General features: G+C 46.8%; 1 protein-coding gene and 1 long non-coding RNA gene across 4 annotated transcripts in view; one reads left to right on the forward strand and one right to left on the reverse strand.

Moving 5' to 3' along the window:
• Positions 1–349: 349 nt before the first annotated feature.
• On the reverse strand, positions 350–20,192 carry HDHD5 (haloacid dehalogenase like hydrolase domain containing 5). Of its 2 annotated transcripts, none has more exons than XM_037845449.1 (8): positions 19,928–20,192; positions 12,762–13,034; positions 10,891–11,003; positions 9,256–9,349; positions 4,503–4,536; positions 3,082–3,256; positions 1,339–1,527; positions 350–1,153 (listed from the first exon to the last, which is right to left on the reverse strand). In XM_037845449.1, the coding sequence occupies exons 1-8, from the start codon at positions 20,018–20,020 to the stop codon at positions 820–822; spliced, it is 1,305 nt and encodes a 434-aa protein (XP_037701377.1). In that variant the 5' UTR covers positions 20,021–20,192; the 3' UTR covers positions 350–819. The 2 variants fall into 2 exon arrangements, with proteins under 2 accessions (XP_037701377.1, XP_037701379.1); XM_037845451.1 differs by having other exon boundaries at positions 12,831–13,034; positions 19,928–20,187.
• Positions 20,123–22,816, forward strand: part of LOC119541459 — a 66,389-nt gene continuing 63,695 nt past the window's right edge. Inside the window, exon 1 of one of the 2 annotated variants that reach the window (XR_005218279.1) lies at positions 20,123–20,502. This is a non-coding gene — a long non-coding RNA (uncharacterized LOC119541459). The remainder of the gene's footprint in view (positions 20,503–22,816) is intronic. The other variant, XR_005218277.1, reaches the window with a different exon arrangement.

A 22,816-nucleotide genomic window follows, 5' to 3' on the forward strand; every position in this document is an offset into this window, starting at 1 on the left:
TGACTCTTAGACACCAAGCAGAGGTGTCAAGAACTCCGTGAGATGTGGCCAAGAAAGTAAGTTTAAGAAAACAGGAGGCGTAATCAGCTTGTGTCAAATGCAACCGGACATCTGAGTATGACGAGGCCAAGAACTGACCGGGGGTGGGGGTTGGAGGTGTTGGCAACAGAGGTGTGTGACACGAATGGAAAAGCAGAAATCAGAGTGCACCAGAGGAAGGGATTTCAGAACAAACAGGTATTTTCTAGAATCACTTAGGAAACGCTCCCCCTTTAGAACAAGACCATGAACGAGATCCCCTTTCTTTTCCACACCAGGGAAGGTGCTGAGCAGATGGGGCTTCTTAAGAGGTAGCATAATTAATATTTATTATGATTATTTTAATTTTAAAAAATAAACCCCAAAGTCCTGGGCAAGATACTAAATCACAGTAAAAAGTAGTACCTGAGCGTGAGCTACACACCTTGCTGGCCTGGGGGATTCCTTCCGTGATGGCGAGAGCCCTGGAGAGGTTTCCACAGGAGTACGCACCACCTCCCCTCCTGTCACAAGTCCCTCCCAGAATGGGAAGGAAACTGAGGCACAGAGGAAGGGACTGGCCTGAGGTCAGACTGCCAGCTGAGGCAGAATGGGCACTGGGTCCAGAAACCCTGAGAGTTACACCTAAAATGCTACTCAGGGTACGTTTCTGTGGCTTCTGCCCAGCCAAGGAAAAAGCCATTTCTCTTCTTTCGAGTGACCAGCAGGCAGAGGTGGCAAGGGGTCCACTGCCAGCTCCTGGCTCCCTCCCTCCCCGTAGCCTCTACTGCACAGCCCTCGCTACAAAGCCCAGCCTTCCTCCCGGAAAACCAGCTGCACGGCCTCGTTCACATCATTCACCACGTGGGACGCCTCCAGGAGCCCCGGACTGAAGCTGAAGTCCCGGTGCCCGTGGAACGGAGGGTCGCCTGCCCCCTGGGCGGGCTCTGCGGGCTCCGGGTCCCTGGGACTGTACACGCCGGTGCACACCAGAATGGAGGCACAGCTCTGGGGTGCCAGGGGCTGCTGTTTCCCCGGGCCTTGAGCCCCCAGCTCCTCTGCCCCGTCATGCTTCGCCTGCTGCAGGTACTTGTGGAACAGGTTGGCACCGTAGACATCAGACATGGGGTTGTCACTGGCAGGGGTGGACACACCGGAAAAGGAAACGGGAAAACCCAAGTTCAGTGTTGCAAGGCAAAGGGAGCAGAGAGCAACTTTGGGGGTAGGGGTGTGAAGGAGATAAAGGGAAACGGGGATGAGAGTAGGCAGGGAGGAGGGTGGGGGGAGCAGTAAAGGGGAGAAGAGACGTATGGCGCGTACCCTACAGCGTAGAGTTTCTGGATGGGGGCAGCCCAGCCCCGCTTCTCCGCCTGCTGCTTGATCAGGTCCTCTGCGTACCGGTAAGTGAGGATGCTGGGTTTGCCCATCAGGCCCTCGTATCGCAGTTCTCTGCCCGTCAACTTCCGGTAAATGGTCTCCAGGCACAGGAGAAAGGTGCCGTGGCCAAACCTGCCAGAGAGGAGAGCTCAGCAGCTCGGTCTTCCCCTCCCCAGGCCTTTCTCTCAGCAGTACCCACAGATGCTAACCTTTCCTCCAAGGCCCTCGTGGTGATGGATCAAAGTTAAATTACTTCTAGTAAGAAGAGCTAATGCTGAGCATTTCCTAGGTACAGGAATGGAGCTGGCACATCACATGAGGTAATTATGATACAGATAACATGGGAATAGACAGAGACAGAGGAATAAGAACAAGTGCAGACAGAGACAGAGAGATGAGGTAGATATTATTATCCTCATTTCATAAGGAAGAAACTGAGACAAGGAGAGATTAAGTAACTCTCAAAGAGGGAGTCTGAACCCAGACCTAAGTTTAAACTCTGCGTTAGCTTTGTGGCAGACTACTGGCTGCCCCTCTCCCCTTCTTTCTTTCTTAGTGCCATCTTTAGCTGAGCACATTGCCGCTAGGTATAAAAAAGGGCATTCTCTTGCTGCCCTCACAGCTGGGGGTGGCCACGTGACTAAACTTTATCCAAACAGCCAATCAGAGCAGACATGTTGGGCTAACCTCCCAGGAATTTACAATGGGAGAGGAGGTGCTTTCCTCAATCCTCCCCCATTCCTTCCCACCACCTAGAAAGCTGATGTGATGGCTGGAGTTCAGGCAGCCATTTTGGATTATGTAGCAAAGGGCTGAGAATTGCACAGCAAGAAGACAGAAAGTACCTGACATGGTACCACCTCTGTATAAGCTACAGGATTGCCTAGCCCAGACTTCCTTCACATTGGAAAGAAATAAACTTCTATCTTGTTTAAGACACTTCTGTTTTGTGTTTTCTTCTCTCACAGCACAACCAAATCCTAAGTGATACGATGCTATATTAAAGTTATATTTCAGTGTTGTTTATGGGAAGAATTTTATTTTCAATTGTTAAATGATTGGGAGAAAATTTAATTTCAAATCTGGTTTACAAATTGAAATCTATTTAGTTCTTAGCCTACATAACCAAACTCCCCTCATGTAGTGTCAGCATACCCTAACCTAACTTTAGGAGCAATACCTCAGAGAAAATAGCTAACCTCATGCTGCAGAAATATGGTTTGAAAGTGACAAGACAGTTAATAATAGGGGAAACTGGGTGCAGGGAGAGAGGGGGTATATGGGAACTCTCTCTACTTCAGGCTCTGTAAACCTAAAACTGCTCTAAAAAATAAAGTTTATTAATTAAAAATAAAAAATAAAAACTGACATGACAGAACACCAGAGTCCCAAACCTCTTTGGGGTCCCTGAGTCATGTGTCCTGCAGCAGTACCAAACCACCCCCCACCTCTGCTGACGATCAGCCTCAGCTCACTAGGAGCCAGAGACAAGGTGAGAAAGCCTCTAGACTTCGGCTTTGCAGATGAAAACACCCAACAGGACACAGCAGCCATCAGCCGACCTTCCATCTTGAGGGTCAGAGGGAAGGGCCATCTGTACCCGTGGTCTCCACCTGTGCTCGGCCCCCAACAGGAACAGAATGGAGGATGTCTGCACAGCTGGTTCTGGAGTGGGGGCCTTCTCACCTGGGCATCTTGGCTTCAGCCATCCAAAGGAGATCCATATTGCTGGCCAGGACAGGGAGGTGGGGGTAGGGAGCTGTCACCAGGCCAGTCCCAGGGTTCCCATTGCTGAGCAGGACGTCCACGATCAGCTGCAGGCTTGTCTCCCAGCGCACCGGCTCCCCAAGAAGGAGCACCCCTGTAGAGAGCAGAAGAATGGGGGTGAGGGGTGCAGGTGGCCCTCGGGTGCTAGCTCAGTGGCCAGCTGGTGCTACCCCACCACAAGCGCTCCACCCATGGCACCCTCCCTGAGCCAGCCCTGAAACAGCCACTCACCCGCTCACCCATGGTGAACAAAGCCAGGGCCAAGGCAGGGGCTCCCCACGGGCTCCCGTTTTAACTTGTGGCCCCAGTACTCCACAGAAGGGGCTCAAAGAACACAAAGGACAGCAGCAAGTCTCAGGCTGGCTTCCTCCTACTGCAGGTCTTTGACAAAGGCTTCCCTTGCCTCAGTTACTTCTCTGCGAGCCCCACTCCAGTATAACTTAATGGGCACAAGAGAGGGCTCTGGGGTGACAGAGACTGGAAGTCAAATCCTGACTCAGCAGATTTTCCTGTACGACTGTGGACAAGTTAGTGACCCTCTCCAAGCCGCACAGTAACATCGCCTACGTGCAACGTTGTTATTGGGATAAAACGAGACACAATAAACAAAGCACTTAACCCAGGGCTGGACACACAACATGGCCCCAACAAAAGGCAGCTGCCGAAAATGAGCTACCAGACTAGGGAACTGGACCAAGTTTGTGGTTCCCAGTGGGGCAGCATCGCCCCCTAGGGGATCATTTTGGAAATTGCAGGGCATATTTAATTACCACAGGGACTGACAGTGGGCAAGGGTTGTAGATGGAGGCCGGAGATGCGAGATGCTCAGAACAGTCCCACACAATGAAGAACTGCCCCAATTCTAGTAACATTTGCACGCCCCAGCTGATAGTCATCTGGATGAACAACCTGTTACAATTAACTGTACATAATTTTACATACAGTTCTAATGAATGTTGATTTTTCCATAAATGCAGCTAGCACATAAGTTAAGAGAAGCCTTTACTTTGCTTTTTCAAAATTTTACCATGAGTTGTTCCCTATGTTGGAACATCACTTCACCAATGGCAAGGCTGCTTCTAATTTCTGAGTTACCAATAAAACCCACCCCCATCACACTTATAAACCCACCCCCAACACTCCTGTAATCCCACCCCCATCACATCTATAATAAACCCACCCCCATCACTCCTGTAATCCCACCTCCATTACACCTACAATCCTGCCCCCATCACCCCTATATTACTCTACCAGCAGCAGGCCAGACAGGTGCACTAACAGGGCCTGAGGGCCTGAAAGGAAAGGAAAACCAGACACCCTGACCAGAAGCCCTCATTTACCTTCAATGGCTGGGAAGTCACTCCTCAGAAGGGGCTGCCAAGAGACAAAGAAAAGGCCCATCAACCCAAAAGTCATGTTCCACCAGCAGACTCCCACACCTGCTTCCAAGGGTGGGCGGGAGGAAAGACTCCTTCCATGCACGTCAAAGCCCACCCCCAGGAGCTAGCCCACACCAAGGAAAAGCTGGAGAGAACTGAGGAAGAAGAGCCAGGGAAACAGTGGGAAGAGCGGGCCCAGGAGGTCACGGAACAGACTGAGACTGTCACAGGGGGAGGGCAGCCCGGGGAAGGGCTGGTCAGCTGTCCTTCTCCAGCGAGGATGGCAGGCAGGAAATGGGGCCAAGTCAGAGAGAGAGACAAAGGTGAGTCTCTGGTGAAAAAGGAAGCCATCAGCGCATGGCGGACCATCTCCTGGACGTTGGTTTAGGAGGCAGGAGCCTCCACTCTAGCCTCATGGGTCCATTCCCTGCCCAGTCACAGCCTTGGCTCTGCCACTCACCAGCCACGGACCCAGGGTGGGCCAGGCTCCTGGGCTCCCGGGTTGCTACTCTTACATTCTGTGCCTCCACACAAACTGCACAGCTCTAGGAGAAAGGCTCGGGGGACGGAGCCTCTACTCAATTGGAGAGCTCTGGAGGAGCTATGTTCAGATATATAAGTAAGTGCAATTAAGCTTGTTTGTTTATACCTGCATTTCATCCAATTTCGAGGGTAAAATATAGACTCTGATCTAAGGTTTGCATGAGGCAAAAGGAGGGCCAAGGGGCACCTGAAAGAGACAGACCTCTAGAAGGTACAAAACCAAGGGTTAAAGACAGGCCCTGTGAGTGCTGACCAGAAGAGATGAGAAATCAAACCAGTGCCTGCACATAGGAGCCAAACCCAAAAGGCACAGGGGCAGATTCTCAGGTTTGCCAGTGTCACTTTCACAAGCCCTTGCTCACAGTGGTGATTAATTTTACAAAGGTCAGCAATTCTCCCAAGTGATTCTGGGGAAGCCAGCTCATAGACTATAAAACTACTAGAGAAGGAGAGGCGAGATAGTTAGTCCCTCCCAGAGCAACAACCAGGAACAACTAGTAAAAGATCTGGAATAACTGCTGGGGGACGACAGTGACTGTCCACACATCTCGCAACAATCCGGATTGGGAGGAATGCCTGAGATCACAGCGTGGAATCTATGAGTAGAAACTGTGGACCTGAGCCGAGAGCCCCTTACCCCCACAGCAATACAAACGGCAAAGCCTCGCTGTGATAGAGAGCAGCACTCTCTGAACAAGTGAATATACCTCAGCCCAGCTCTAACTGGGGTTTTAATTGGGAAACATGGACTGATCAATGCAAGCTGCAAATCCCCAACAAGCAGACAGAGGCTTTTAGTGACAACTGACCTTGAAGAGCCAGGAGCTTCTCTGTCTCGGGACGCAGGGCCCAGAGGACCAGATGCTATCTCTGGCCAACAGGTGAATCTGGGGGCCATGGACTGAACCTGAAAGGGGGCTTTATGTCCCTTTTCCTCTCTCTCAACCTGAGCAGCTCAGTGGAGAAAGCCTCAGCCATTTTCAGCTGTCAGTGCTCCACAGTAGAGAAAGCCTCAGCCATTTTAAACTTACAGCACTCTGACCCAGACAGAGGGTGGAGATAGCAGAGTCAGAGAAACAAAGAATCTATTTATGTGCAAATGAAAACTCCCTAGGGGGCATCTTCCCTAAGAGGAAGAAGGTGGTGCCAAGCTCTACTACCCGCCTTCCATTCAGAACCAGACCCCAGAGCCTGGGGGAAAACAGCCACAGGCCACACCTCCTTACACCAGTCTGGAGTGACAGGCTGACAGGCAGCTCCTGCTAGGCAGAAAAGTACAGTGATTTGAGGCCTCACAGAATGTACCAATTTTCTAAGACACACCCTTAGGGAAACTGGATACTGAATATTCTTCCTTCTGGGACCTGAGCCTGTTCTGGTCTGGGAAAACCTGATTGGGGTAACCAAGGAAAACAGATGCCTAGAGAACAGAAAACTACAACCTACACTAAGAAAAACTAAGTTATGGCCCAAAGGAACAAACTTACACTTCAACTGAGATAAAGGAATTGAAATAACTAATGTTAGATCAATTCAAAAAGTTTAGGGAAGATATGGCAAAAGAGATAAAGGCTATAAAGAAAACACTGGGTGTACATAAGGCAGAAATTGAAAGTTCGAAAAAACAACTGGCAGAATCTATGGAAATGAAAGGCACAACACAAGAGACAAAAGACACAATGGAGACATACAACAACAGATCTCAAGAGGCAGAAGAAAACACTCAGGAACTGGAGAACAAGATACCTGAAAGCCTACACGCAAAAGAACAGATAGAGAAAAGAACGGAAAAATATGAGCAACGTCTCCGGGATTTGAATGACAAAATGAAATGCAGGAATGTACGTGTCATAGGTGTCCCAGAAGGAGAAGAGAAGGGAAAAGGGGCAGAAGCAATAATAGAGGAAATAATCAATGAAAATTTCCCATCTCTTATGAAAGACATAAAATTACAGATCCAAGAAGCACAGCATACTCCAAACAGAAAAGATCTGAATAAGCCTATGCCAAGACACTTAATAATCAGATTATCAAACGTCAAAGACAAAAAGAGAATCCTGAAAGCAGCAAGAGAAAAGCAATCCATCACATACAAAGGAAGCTTGATAAGACTATGTGTGGATTTCTCAGTAGAAACCATGGAGGCAAGAAGGACATGGGGTGATATATTTAAGATACTGAAGGAGAAAAACCCCCAACCAAGAATCCTATATCCAGCAAAACTATCCTTCAAATATGACGGAGAGTTCACAATATTCTCTGACAAACAGACAATGACAGAGATTGTGAACAAGATACCTGCTCTACAGGAAATACTAAAGGGAGCACTACAGACAGATAGGAAAAGACAGGAGTGAGAGGTTAGGAGCACAGTTCTGAGTGATGGTAGCATAGCAATGTAAGTACACTGAGAAAGGTAACTATGAATATGGCTGAAAGAGGAAGGTTAGGAGCATGTGGGACACCAGAGGGAAAGAGGAAAGATAAAGACTGGGACTGTAGAACTCAGTAAAACCTAGAGTGCTCAACAATTGTGATAAAATGTACAAATATGTTTTTACACGAGGGAGAACAAATGAATGTCAACCTTGCAAGGTGTTAAAAATATGGAGGTATTGGGGGAAAAATATAATCAATGTAAACTAAAGACTATAATTAACAGAAACATTGTATTATGCTTCCTTTAATGTAACAAAGGCAATATAACAATGCTGAATGCATATAAGAGGGGGGCATAAGAGAGGGGTATGGGACTCGGCATTGGCAATGTCTGATTCTTTATTCTACTTTAGTTTAATATTATCTTTCCTTTTGCTGCTTCCTAGCTGTCATGGTTTTTTTTGTTTTTAGTTTTCATTTTTTGTTTTTTTTTCTTTCCTCTTTCTTTTGCCTCTCTACCTTCGACTCTTCCTCCTGCTTTGTGGAAGAAATGGAGATGTCCTTACATAGATAGTGGTGAGGGTGGTGAACACATAAATATGTGACTATACAGGGAACCATCGATTGTTTGCGTAGGACAGAATGTACGGTGTATGAACAACACCATCTTAAAAAAAAATGGGTTGATGAAGAAACCTTGAGGGCAATATACTGAGTGAAATAAGCCAGACACATAAGGACAAATATTGCAGGGTCTCACTGATAGGAACTAATTATAATATGTAAACTCATAGACATGAAATATAAGTTACCAGAATATAGAATGAAGCTAAAGAATGGGGAGCAGTTGCTTATTATGAGCAGAATGTTCAACTAAGTTGAACTTAAATGTCTGGAAATGGACAGAGGTGATGGTAGCACATTGTGAGAATAACTAATAGTGCTGAACAGTGCATGAAAGTGGTGGAAAGGGGAAGCTCAGAGTCATGTATGTCACCAGAAGGAACCCTGGAGGTTAAAAGATGGGAATGTTTAAAACAGTGAATCTTGTGGTGGGCAATGTTTGTGATTAACTGTACAAATATTAGAAATCTCTTTCATGAACCAGAACAAATGTACGACCCTATAACTAGAAGTTAATAATAGAGGGGCAGATAGGGAAAAAAAATATACCTATTGCAAACTATATACTACAGTTAATAGTATTTTAATGTTCTTTCATAAACAGTAACAAATGTACTATATCAATACTATCAGTCAACAATGGATGGGGGTTGTTAGAGCTATGGGAGGATTTGAGTTTCCTTTTTTTTTGTCTTTCTTTTTCTAGAGTAATGAAAATGTTCTAAAAATTGAAAAAAAAATTGTAGTGATGGATGCACAGGTGCATGATGGTACCGTGGGCAACTGATTGTTCACTTTGGATCTTTGGATAATTGTACGGTATGTGAACAATCACAACTTTTTTTAAAGTGTGATTAAAGAAAAAAACAAAAAACAAAAAACTACTAGAGGGAAGAGATGCTGGGGCCCTGAAAGGTACCCTTGGCTGGTTACAAACAACATGCAAGGAAAGGGCTTAGGAGCTCGTTGCTCCTCTGGGTCATTCTTTAAATCCTGGAGCCCAAACCCTCGGCTGGATATTCCCCTCCAAGGAGGCAGCCCTGCAGCAGCGCAGACCAAATGCAGCTGTGAGCAGGAGGGGTGGGTGCAGGGTTGGCAAGGGGAGCCCGTGCAGAAACGGGGGGGCGGAGGCGAGCACTGGGGCCCTGGGGGTGCTCATGGGTGTTACCGTGGTCTTGGGCCGCCGCTCCAGATCCACCATGTCGAGCATGGGGAAGGCCGTCCGCAGCTCGTCCACAGTAACCACGTTGCGGAAGCCCAGTCTAGGGCCAGATCAGGGAAGCAACGCTGGACAGTGCAGGGGGAGGTGACTTTCTGAAAGCCCCAGATCTCATGTGAGGACAGCTGGACCCAGTCCTGGTCAAACCCCGATCCCTGGGCAGGAGGGAACCCACCAGGACCCAGGTCGAGCGAGCAAGGGCGACACAAATCCTCACGGCACCTCCAGCCACTGTTAGGCACCGCCAAGCACCTTCCAGGCACCAAATCCCACGCTGGGGAGCAAAGGCCTACGAGAATCCCCAACTTGAGGTGCTCACACATGCAGACAGCCCATCCAAACCGTGCCCTGCAGACTGCACTACCTCTTACAGCCAAGGGGCTCCCAAGGGGAGATGCCTGGTGGGCTGGGCAGGCAGGCAGGGCCAGGGAGAGGTTAGACTTGAGCTGAATCTTGAAGGACACACAGGGCTCAGCCAGGGACAGGAGGCCGTGGGGAGTGACAGGCCAGATCTAGTCTCATCTGCTCCAAGATCTGTCTCTACTTTCCCATCCTTGACTCCAACAGGACATGGTTTCAGATTCCTCTCAAAACGAAATCTCCCAAAAATGATGTTTTCACCAGATCATCCCATCAGATAAACCTGTCCCGATTCCTTGCTGTCCTCAGGAGAAAGTTCATGCTCCTTGGGTTTGCACCCAAGGGGCCCTACCCCCAGCGCCACCCTTCCTGCTTGCTCTGCATCCCATGCTATCTCATCCCAACCTCTGAGCCATCCCTCCTCTTTCCAGCCTCCTTGGTTACATATGAACCATTTCCCCTGCCTGGCAAACCATCCCCCTCTCCTGTGGCCCATCCGTGAAGCCATAGGCAATTCCCACCCCAGGGAAAACCCTTCCCCAGCCCACCTGAGACACCCAGAATGAACACCACTCATTTTAGTCTCCTACCATGTGCCGTTTCACTATCCCTTTATTCTCACAGCTGTGCTCTTCTCGCCTCAAGTGTGACTTGTCACAGACCCAAATCCTCATCTTGGTGCCCTCCATTCCCACCCCTAGAGCATGCAGCACGAGCTGGTACACAGGGGGCACGAGCAGACGTGCTGCTTGAAAACAGGAACTGAGATTCTGCTTCTCAGGTACGCACACACTCAAAAGGCTGGGGGGTTCATGGTAGATGTTCAATTAATGTTGGCTGGCAGGTTGACTGAGCACCCCAAGTAACATCAGAACCACCTGGGAGTTGGTCTTTGTTTTGTTTTTTTTTAAATACAGATTCTGGAGTTTTACCTCAAAGCTAGCGAGTCAAGACTCCCCCGGTCAGGCCCTGCCTGGAATCTATGTTTTTAGCTCCTCAGAAGATTCCAGTGTGGTGGCATGGGGACTGGCTTTTGGAGACCACTGAGCTGGAGGACTGACCACTCTTGAGAGGTGTGCCCCTCCCCGAGAGCCCACCACACATCCATGAGCCCCAGCACCCTGCGTCTGGCCTCCTCCTCCCTATGGACCCCTCAGCCACGAAGGAGAGCCCCAGGCCTAGCCCCTTCCTCGTCAGCCAGAGCGAGAGGCACCAAAAGGATACACTCGGGCATTTTCCACCAGGGGTCCCTGCCCAGACACCAGCATCCGCTTCTCGTGGAACTGGGAGAAGAGCTTCATGGGGCTGTGAGAGAGGATAACTTGGTCTGGCTCCACCTGTGACAGGCAAGAGACAGAGGAGAGCAGAGGAAGAGGTGACTGGTGAGGGAAAATAATGGGGGGATAGGTGGAGGGTTCTCTCACCTACGAAGGGGGGAAAAACACTGCCACCTCCCCTGCCCCCTGCCAAAAAAAAAACAAACCCAGCCCTTTCTGGCACTGAACACTTCTAGAAGCCACCACGCAGGTGGGAGAAGAAGTAAACAGGAAATGCCTGCAGACGTGGGCTCTGCCCACTGCACCCCTCCAAGTCTGTCCAGCTCACTGCTGTCCCCTTGGGCTTCTGGTGGTGGCTGTGTGGGCTCTGTCACCATCACAGAAACAGGCCTTAGAGATCTACTTTGCAGTTTCGGTCCTGCTTAAAGACTTGACTCTTTTAGCATGGATGAGAAGTCTAACAAGGCCATCTTTGCTTGGAATGTTTCTGGAAGCCTCTTTGGAGGGTTCAATCACTCACACTCTGCGTTAGTCCCCAAACGGTACTGCCCAGTCCATCAGCCACCTTATTTACTTCCCCGGGTTCTAAAGGACTCCTTCCAAAAGCTAAATCCATCCTTATAAAAACAGCCTGTGTCCGTGTTGGGATGGAGTGGTGTGGAAGGGCTGCTCACGGAGGGCAGCCCTCACTCAGGTGTGTGTGTCCTGCTGAAGAAAAGACAGGTGTGTTACTTTAGAGTCCCACCTGGGAAGTGGAGATCTGGACAGATGAGACTCTGGCTCAAAGAGACAACCCTAATGCCCAGAAGAAAAGGAACGGCTATGAAGACAGTAGATAAAACTGTCAAATACATAGGCAGGGCTTTTGTGCTCTCCATGCATATTTTAAAATGACCCAGTTTAATAAAATGTACCCATTGCAAACCATGGACTATAGTTAAGAGTAATATTTTTTTTTTTTTTAATTCTAGATTTTTTTCCCTCCCACTTTTTTTTTTTAATCTTCATTTTATTGAGATATATTCACATACCATGCAGTCATACGAAACAAATCGTACTTTCGATTGTTTACAGTACCACTACACAGCGGTACATTCATCACCCAAATCAATCCCCGACACCCTCATTAGCACACACACAAAAATAACAAGAATAATAATTAGAGTGAAAAAGAGCAATTGAAGTAAAAAAGAACACTGGGTACCTTTGTCTGTTTGTTTCCTTCCCCCATTTTTCTACTCATCCATCCACAAACTAGACAAAGTGGAATGTGGTCCCCATGGCCTTCCCAATCCCACTGTCACCCCTCACAAGCCACATTTTTATACAACTGTCTTCGAGATTCATGGGTTCTGGGTTGTAGTTTGATAGTTTCAGGTATCCACCACCAGCTACCCCAATTCCCCAGAACCTAAAAAGGGCCGTCTAAAACGTGCATAAGAGTGCCCACCAGAGTGACCCCTCGGCCCCCCCCGGAATAAAAGTAATATTTTAATACTCTTTCATCAACAGTAGCAAATGTACCACACCAATACTATGAGTCAATAATAGGGGGGATAAGGGTATGGGAGGATTTGGGTTTTCTTTTTTGTTTTTATTTATTTTTTGGAGTAATGAAAATGCTCTAAAGTTGATCATGGGCTGTGTGCACAACTATGTGATGATATTTACAAGCCAATGATTATATACTTGGGATGGTTTGTATGGTGTGTGAACATACCTCAATAAAAGTGCATTAAAAAAAAAAATGACCCAGCTGATGGAGCACTACTCATCTACCATTTTTCCACCAGGGTTGAGAGATCTGAGCCCACCCACCTGGCCGTGACCTTCCCCGAGGCACAGGAAGGAGGCATCGTGGGAGCTGGAGTGGGGTTCCCGCCTCACCTTGAAGCCCAGGAGGGCCGACAGCTCCCGGGCTTTGCTGTGCGTTTGGATGTTCCCGGCGTTGGTGACGAAGACCACGGGCACGCGCAGCTGCCCCCGCGCGTCCAGCAGCCTGCGGAAGGCTTCCAGGGCGGCGGGGATCACCCTGTGGCCGCGCACCAGCACCCCGTCGATGTCCAGCAGGAAGCCGAAGGTGGGCGGGCTCTGCACGGAGGGCGAGAGGACAGTGACCGCTGCGGGCGCCGACGGGCCGAGCGGAGCCAGGACGCAGAGACGGCCAGAGAGAGAGGGTCACCCGGGGCCCTCGAGAAACCAGGTCAGAAAGAACTAACAAAGGAAGGCCAGGCCTTCCTGGAGGGGTAAATCCATCGATAGCAGGGAATTATTTCTTTCTCATTTTTAAGCACATAGCTATTTAATTAAATTTTTACATAATTAGTGTAAAATCATTTTTAAATTGGAAAATAAAGAAATTCAAAGAAAGCATAATCGCAGCATTTTAGCACAAATAATTAATATTTTTCTTCCCAATTTCTTTTTTAGTATTCGAATGCTTTTGGCATAGCTCCTTGATACATGCAAGTTTGCATCTTTTTCTTTTTGCTTAACATATATGTCTTTTACAACAGTCTTCATAATGTCTTTAAAATTTTTGTTTTATTATAACAGCACACCCACAGTAAAAAACAAACCCCAATCACTACATAAATTTTTTTTAAATATTTCTGTCTCCACCTAGTCTTTTTCTCTTTATATATATTTTCCAGAAACTTCTTATGACCATATAGTAAATACATTATTTATCTTTTAACTACGCACATCAAAGAATGAAATCATGTACTTTCTTTGCATCTTACCTTTTTGGAGGTGACATCTCTGGGCTGTCTTTGCCTATTCCCTTATATAGCTCTACCTCGTCAACATCATTCCTGGTTATAGAGGGCTCTGAGTGAATAATTTTTAACATTATGTTTCCCTTATTTGGAACATTTAGATTTTTCCACATTTTTTGCTGCTCCATAGAATGCTGCAAGGAAACTCTTTGTGTGTACTGATTTTTCCATATTCCGGATTTTCCTTAGGCTAGATTTGATAAAATAGGGACAATAACTCATAGGGTACAAACATTTTAATGACACAATGCCTATTGACAAACTGCTTTCCAAACACATGTATCAATTTTCATGGCCATTGGCAACACACTTTACCCTTGTCAATACCGGATTTTCATGTATATCAAATATTTCGTTAATTTAAAAGTAAGAATATGGTGTCTCATCTCAATCTGCACTTCCTGGACTCATAAAGTTGAATGCCACAATTTTAAAAATTCATTACAGTCCCTATTTTGTAAACTGCTTATTAATGTACAACATGTTTTTCAATAGTCAGGAAAATTTAACTTAACCTTTTTGCTGTTTTTCTTTTGTGGGTGCCAACTAAGTCAAGCTATTCTTTCTGCCCAAATCCATAACGGGCATGGGGATCTCTAAGGGGCAGCCAAGAAACAGGGAGACTGCGTCCGGCCCTCCTTCCTTAGCTGGGGTGGCAGAACCCTCAATGCAACAGCTACCAGTCTAGGGAACAACTGAACCCTCTGATAATGTAGCATTTTAACAAGTGCAAATTAATTCCAAGTTTGTAAGTCCTGAGCAAATAAGCAGAATTCAACAGAGGTGGTTTCTTAGGAGAGAATTTTGAGCTAGGCATGGAGGCAGTTAATTATATGCATACATTTAACAAATATCCACTAAAGAGCAAGCTGAGCCAAGCACCAGAGAAGACAAGCAGGACACACGCGATTGGTCCTGGCCTCCCAGTTCACTGGGGGGGCAAATAAACTAAGCAGCGGTGTACAGTCCGCACGGAGTGCCAAGTTGAGTGATGAGGAAAGTGGGGGGCTGCAAAAGCCTGCAACGGGGGAACTGACCCATGGGGGGTGGGCAGGGATTGGTCATCATTGGTCCTATGCCAATTTAAGGAGTTTGGACAGATCCTGCATTTAGAAAAATTTTGGCTGCAGAGAGGAAAATGGATTGAATGGACTGAAGGGAGTCAAGGTGAAGGAGGCCAGCTGGGACCAACTGCAATCCATGACAGAGAAGATGGTGGCTTTAACCGGGGAGATGGCAGGATGGGGAGATGAGAGGAGCAGCTAGGACCAGTTACCCATCCTGATGCAGGGCCGAGGGAGGGAAGAGCCACAGGTGGTGCCCACACTGCTTTGTGGCTAAGAAGCTGGAGGGATGGAACCTAGCAACCTGGAGAAGCCTGGGGAAGAAAGAAGAGCCCCACTTTGGACCTAGTAGACAAGCAAGTGGAAACGTCAGCCCTGGAGAGAAGGTCCAAGAGATGGAAATTTGGAAGGTCTCTGCTCTTGGAGGGCAGCTGAAAATCTGGGAGGACAGAGGCAAGAACAAGCAGAAGTGAGGCTCAAGAACCACGCCTCTCGCCATTTAAGGATGGGCCCTGAAAAAGCCGATGGCAAAGGCCGCAGGAGCAGTAAGGAGGGAAATCAGAGAGGGAAGGGTCAAAGAAGCTGAAGGGGGAGTCTCTGGGTAAAATAAAATAGGAACTGGAGTGACAGTAAAGTGATGAGCCCATCTCCCTCCACTGAGCAGGGGAGGCAGCCTTCCAGCCCTTTCTGCTAGTGTGTGCAGAGCCTCCAGTTCTCATGATAGTCACCATGCAGGCTGAGGATGGGGGCGGTGGAAAACTAGGAGGAAGCAACTCAAAACCAACAAGATATCGCTTCTGACCCCCAAAACACAGAGCTTCTGGGGAGAATTGTACCAAGCTCCACATCCCAAGCAGGAAATGCCTACACACACGATGCCTCCAATTTTTGGCTCCAGAGTCTGATTCTATTGCACTCCGGACTGGTAGATTGTTTTCTACAGGTTGGAGGTGGGGTGAGGTGTTGAAGATAAACATTTGAGCTAGATACATAATGATGGTGTTTTTATTTAAGCCTGCACCAATGCCCTGAGGATAGGTGTCATTTTCTCCCATCAGGAGAACCTAGCAAAGGGTGCCTGGGCTACCCATGCTGCTCAGTACATATTCATGGAGCAGTCTGACTGCACGAATAAGGAATCAGAGTCCAATAAAATAACTAGTCAAAGGTCACCCAGTTCCCAAATGCTGGATTCAGGATTCAGCTTCATGTTGCTCTAGCAACAAAGTGGGAGCTCCTTCAGCTGCCTACACAGCCTCCAGAGTGATACAGGAAGGATGCAGGTGTCAGGTGGTCCTCAGGCAGAATGCTTTGCTCCCCCTCCCCTACCAGCCCCCAGCTGTGTGAGTTCTGGTTCTTCTCTGTACTCCATGCACTCATGGACCCAGTGCCCTCAAGGACCACTGGAGCACCTCTCTCTTCTTAACAAATCCCACCGGAATGAGGGTCCTATCCTGGGGCCCGTGGATAGATGTCAAGGTGTCCACAAAACCCCTTAAACCACAGTGAAATGCCACTTCATAGCCACAGGATGGCTATTATTAAAAACAAAACAAATAGACAAACAAAAAACAAAATAAGTGTTGGAGAAGATGCAGAGAAATCGAAACTCTAATGCAGTGTTGGTGGGAATGTAAAATGATGCAGCCACTGTGGAAAGCAATTTGACACCTCATCAGAGAGTTAAGTACAGAATTACCATTTGACCTGGCAATTTGACTTCTAGGAATATACCCAAAGAGAATAATAACAAGGACTCAAACTGGTACTTGTAAACCAATGTTTACAGCAACATTAATCACAATGGCCAAAAGAAGAAAACAACCCAAGTGTCCACCAACAAATAAATGGGTAAACAAAATGTGGTGTGTACATCCAATGGAATATTTTTTGGCCATAAGAATGAAGTTCTGAGACCTGTTGCAACACAGAAGTACCTTGAATACTTTATGCTCAGTGAAATAACCAAGACACATACAGACAAATATTGCATGATGTCACTTATAAGAGATGTCTAGAATCAGCAAATTCAGAGACAGAAAGTAGATGAGAGGTTACCAGGCATGGGGGAGAAGAGGGGAGGGAGAGTGTTTGTTTGGTGGATATGAAATGTGTGTAAATAAAATTAAAGGGAAAAAAAAGCCTCTATGTGCATTTTTTCTGATAAAAGGAACCATAGTGCTCAGAGTTCATCACTGTATTCTTCTGAAAGGGAACCACCATGTCAGTAGGAAGGGATGAGGAAGGTATGGGCTTTGCCCTGACATCTTCACACTTGGCACAGTGATCCTCACAGGTGCTCAACAGAGGCTAACCGAATACTGAATGACCCAATGATCAATGGTTGGGGCCAGACAAGGCAGACCTTTTCCACCAGGCACATCCCTTCCAAAGTGAAAAGAAGTGGTGACTCTTAGAATAAAGTCCCTAGAAGTGAGGACTGTCATTCTAGCACCGGTGTGCCTTCTTTTTTATATTGTTGTGGACGCACTGCATACGATTCTGAAACTATAAACTTAACACTCACTTGCCTGTAATTTTGAGACGAGCAGGAAATTTTAACCTGGACAGGATTTTAAGTGATATGAAGGAATTGTTGATATTGTTCGGCATGATAATGGCGTTGTGGTTATGTTGAAAATGTTCTTTTTCTTTTAGAGATGCATGCCAAAGACTTTAGGGGTGAAATGGCAAATCATAAGTTTAGAGGCTTCACAGCCACAAAAAAAGGTGAGGTGGGGGGAGGGATAAGCAAAGCAAGTGTGGCAAAATGCTAGTAATTGGTGAATCTGGGAGAGGGGAATATGGGGTTAATAATATTATTCTCTGTTTTCGGATTTTTTTTAACCTTACATAGTTAAAAAAAAAATTTTAACGAGTTCATTTGTGCTGATGGCTGCAAAATTTAATGTGACATAGTTTTTGGTCTTAATCATAATATCCTAAAAAATTCTCGAGATTTGCTCTCTTTGAAATGAGAATCCGCCACTCCTGCGACTTAGAACACGAAGGTTTTCAGGACCACGTAGTAATATCCTCAAGGCTCCCTCATCTATAACTATACACTGAATAATCACCATCACCCCCAAACTCTCAGGTGGTACATACCAGGGTTCCTAACCCTTCCTTCCTGACAGCAAGGCCACTCCTACCTTCAGAGTCCCCTGCACTGTAAACAGCAAAAGTGCCTGGAGATCAGGAGGAAGGGGTAGACTTGTTCATTGTATCCTCTTCTGCATCTGTATTCTGATTTTTTTCCATATCACTTGATTTTTTTTTTTAACAGTCCTGGGTATTACGCCTGCTCCTCTAATTAAAGTTCATTATTTGTGGCAGTGAAAAAATGTGCAGGATTTTAAGATTCATTTGAAACAAAGGGCTTACTAAGATGTTCTTGCTTCTACCTGAGAATTGGTTTGGCATGTTTTCAACAATGACAGCAATGAAAAGCAATTCCACACGTGGGAGGACTTAATATATGCCATTCAGTATGCAAAGTTCCCTACATGTATCATCCTATTTATTCTCACAAACACACTGCATGGTAAGTAATACACAGTTGGGGAAATGGAAGTTTAGAAAGCTAAGGAACTTGCCATTAGTCACGCAGCCAATAAACGCTGCAAGCAGGATTCAATTCTAAAGCTTGATGCTGTGCTACATCCCCTTCTTCCCTTTTTTTTTTTTACTATCAAAAAAGTCACTCAGAGATAGCTCAGGACCAGCAAAGTTGCTAGAGCATCTTTCATGTTTATATCATCACAGTTTACAAAGTCTCATTCCATACTTCTAGTTTGGCCACCTTTGGTTCTGTCACACTGGCCAAGTCACCTAACTTCTCTGAGCCTTAAGCTGCTCCATATATAAATAAGGACAGGGATAACATAGCTGTTAAGGACCCTAGAACCAGACTGCCTGGCTTCCAAATTTTGCTACTCATCAGCTGTGTGGCCTTGGGCAAGTTGCTTAACCTCTCTGTGCCTCAGTCCCTCCAACTGTAAAATGGGAATAATGATAGTACTTACCTCACCCAGTTGTTACGAAGATTATACAAATTAATAATTGTGAAATAGCACAAAGTAAGTGCTATGTGTTTTCAAAATAAATGATTTTAAAGATGCATCATAGGGTCCTGTGAAAGCACTATACAGATGTAAACTATTATCATCATTAAATAGAAATTGTGAATGTAGAAGAGAAAGTGATCACCTTTAAGGAAAAGGCACAATGGCCCAGAGGGGAGTAAGGGCTTGGGATCCAACTGCTCTGGCTCATTGGCCTGGCACTGCTGTCAGCTGGCTGACCTTGGAAGAGGCACTTAAAAACTTGACTCCAAGCTTGCCCATCTTTCCTAACACCCGGGTCGTACCTACTACCTCCAAAGCTGTTAGGACAATTAGCGATCACTCAAGTACCTGCTACAAACCAGGGATCCTGCGCCAGTTCTCTTCCCCTCGCTCCCTCCTGGCGCACCCCTAAGTCCTCTCCCTGCACTCTCTGTTCCTTACAGCTCTTAACAAACAGGGCCAGAGATGGGTGGGAGTAAGGGCTCCCTTTGTTGCAAATGAATCTTAAAATCCTGCACATTTTTCCACTGCCACAAATATGAACTTTAAGGAAAAACCGGCACCGCGTCCACTTTCGCTCCCGGGCTGATGGCCGAAAGGCGCGGTTCCCAAAGGCGTCCCATCTCGAGTCCCCAAATCCGTTTCAAATGTAGCTGAAAACTACAATCAAAAAAAATTCTCACTGTGAAAAGCAATGAGGACAAAGCGCAGGACTCAATAACATGAACGGGGAAAAGGCACAAGGCACCTGCCGAGAACTCTCGGGTTGGAGAACGTCCAATCTCGGAGCGCATTTTGGAGTTTGTTTTTCGTCATTCTCTATTAGGAGTGAGTTTTCTTCTCGACTGAAGGCACTGCAAATAGCCTGTGAGCCAGGGGGACGCAGGACGCGGCGGGGACATTCGAGCCCAAGGCAAGAAGGAAGTGCTCTTGAGGTCAGTGGCCTGGAGAAGGCCATTCCCAGGAGGCCGGGGATGCTGGAGCGCCCGGACCGGCTGCGCCTTCCTCCCCGCGGCTGCAGGCCCCATCCCCAGCCCTGAGCACCTGCTCGGCCGGGCCCCGGGCCTCCTCACCTGAACACTGCCCGCCGCGTAGCCCCTCGCGAGGCAGCGGCCCCGGAACCCCGCGGCCGCGCGAGCCGCTGCGATCCAGCCGCGTAGAGCCATCCGGCCGCCCGCCGCGCGCACATGCAGACAGCGCCGGCCCTCCGCGGCTGGGGGGCGGCGGCGCGCGCGGCGTCTCGGGAGTTGTAGTCCTTCGTGGCCACGGCCCGGGCGCTAGCTCCGAGCCGGTCTGGGCGAGGAGGACCCAAGGGAAGAGGTGCAGGGGTGAGGAGCGCGAGAGGGGACCCGGGGAAGGGGGCGCCCGGGCGGAGGAGGGCGCCGTTGGAGCCAAAAGGCACAAGGACCCGCCGCTTCGGGGACCGAGACTTGGGTAGGCTAGTAAGCTCTCCAATCTCGGCGTGCCTGCGGACTTCCTGGAACGGGCGTTTCAGGCTGAAGCCCCAGCTGCCTCGGTGACTTCAGGAAAGAAACGACAATGAATTATGTGGAGGACACTGAACCTTGATTGCAAGAAAGGGATGGAGGAGCAGATCTCTGGGGGTAAGTCCCGTGAGCCCCAATCAAGGAATGCTGGTTGGGCGCCGGTGAGTCACTCTTGCATTCGTTCGGTGTATATTCACTGAAGTACTTTCTGCCGGGCGAAGTATATCCTTGAAGAATCCCCCAAAACTCACACTTTGTAGGGAAGTGGAGAAAGGAGTAAGATGCAAAGTAGAAAATAAGTGTCCCGACTGGGAGGTGCAGATAGATAATTCAACAGACTCTTGTTGAGCACGGCTGTGAGCTTCGCACTGCAGGCTCCTGGGGGTAGATACAAAGATGGATAACTTAAGAATGGACTTGGCAAATTGAGGGGAAGGAGGGCACTTCTGTGGAGGTTCTGAGCCGTCCCTGGTCAGGGAGATAACGGTGCAGGAAAGGGAGGCCTCATTGCTCACCATTTGAAATGGATAGAAGGCTCCCTTCCAGACCCTTTGAACTGTCCCTGGATTTAGGTATGCAAAGAATGAATGAACTTACAATGTATTTAGCTCGGGGAGGCTGGGGAGAAGGAGGGGGCCAGGGGTGAACAGGGACAATGAGACTAGCAGTACCATTTAGTCTTCCCTCAGGTCACCCGCAGTTGACCAGGAACTGGAAAACTGATTCACATTAGCCAAACCCTCCAAAGACTGACATATAAACCTTGCACATGGTTTTCCAGGATTGGGATGCACTTAATTTCTTTCCCTGCTATCGACTACCCAGAAATTGATTTATGAATTAGAAGATTTATTGGTGTTGGTTTTAAAATATAGCCACAAATTCTTTAACAATCCTCTCTTCAAAAGAAAGAGACTAGTTCCCCTCCCATTCAATGTGGGCTGGACTTAATGACTTACTTTTAATAAATATAATGGGACAGAAGGGACAGTGTATGATTTTTTCAAGGCCAAATCGTAAAAGCCATTGTGGCTTCCACCTAGCTCTCTCTTGAATTCCTCCTTCTAGGTGAGTCAAATGGCACGTTGTGAGGGACACGCAAGCCACCCTCTGGTGAGGCCACTAGGGGAGAATCAGGCCTCCTTTCAATAGTCACGTGGGAGAACCATCATGGAGTTAAATCCTTCAGACTTGACCACATCCTGATCAAAACCTCATGAGTGACCCTGAGAGAGAACCATCTAGCTAAGCTACTCCCAAATTCCTGACCCAGGAAATAAGAAATGTTTATTGTTTTATGCCATTAGGTTCTGGGGTGATTTGTCATACAGCAATAGACAACTAACGCACCAGGTGAGCATACAGCAGGAGCATACTCAGTGCTATTTTGTCTCCAGGAATTCTGAATCTGGGTCAAGGGTGTTCCCTATTTTTCATCTAGGTCTGCCTTGGTTTTGATCTTCAACTCTGCACTGAATGCCACGAAACAGCAGCCTTTCCTGGCAGGGATCAGAAGCAGATTGGTTCTTTTCAGGAAGGATGACAGAACAGAGGTCACCTTCTGGGAGGTTCCAACCTGATATTGTATCCAGTACTCTGAGTGTATATTTATAGGGAGATATTGATAAGCCCTCATTAGATTCTCTAGGGATTCTTTTTTTTTTTTTTTTTTTCCATGAAGATATTTATTTACAATCAAAATGCAAAATTTTGGAAAATTTTTGAATTACACATGCATTTCTAATAGCTGAACAAAATAACATATCTTCAATGATTTCTTCTGCTGATTACAATTTTTCCAATATACAAAGTAATAAAATGTTCAGAAGCTTTGAAGATGCCAGTTCAAGGTTTACAAATCTATAATCATTCCAGTAAATAATTATATATTTCAGTTCTAGAGTGAGAATTATATTTGAAAGCCTAAGACTAAATCAAATTAAACATAACTCTCAAATATTTTGTTTTGAAAAGCCAACAAGATATTGGGGAAAGACATTCTTTGGGCATGGTGAAACATGCATTCTTTTTTTTTCTTTTTTTTTTTTTTTTTCCATTTTTATTGAGATTGTTCAGATACCATACAATTATCCAAAGATCCAAAGTGTACAATCACTTGCCCCTGGGTACCCTCATACAGCTGTGCATCCATCACACTTAATTTTTGTTCAATTTTTAGAAACTTTTCATTACTCCAGACAAGAAATAAAGTGAAAGATGAAAAAAGAAAAAAAGAAAAGGAAACTCTAAACCTCCCCTATCCCTAACCAACCCCCTCAATTGTTGACTCCTAGTATTGATATAGTACGTTTGTTACTGTTTATGAAAAAATGTTGAAATACTACTAACTGTAGTATATAGTTTGTAATAGGTATATAGTTCTTCCCTATATGCCCCTCTATTATTAACTTCTAATTGTATTGTCATACATTTGTTCTGGTTCATGAAGTGATTTCTAGTATTTGTACAGTTGAT

Source organism: Choloepus didactylus, chromosome 8, assembly GCF_015220235.1.
Source record: "Choloepus didactylus isolate mChoDid1 chromosome 8, mChoDid1.pri, whole genome shotgun sequence".
Taxonomy (NCBI): Eukaryota; Metazoa; Chordata; class Mammalia; order Pilosa; family Megalonychidae; genus Choloepus; species Choloepus didactylus.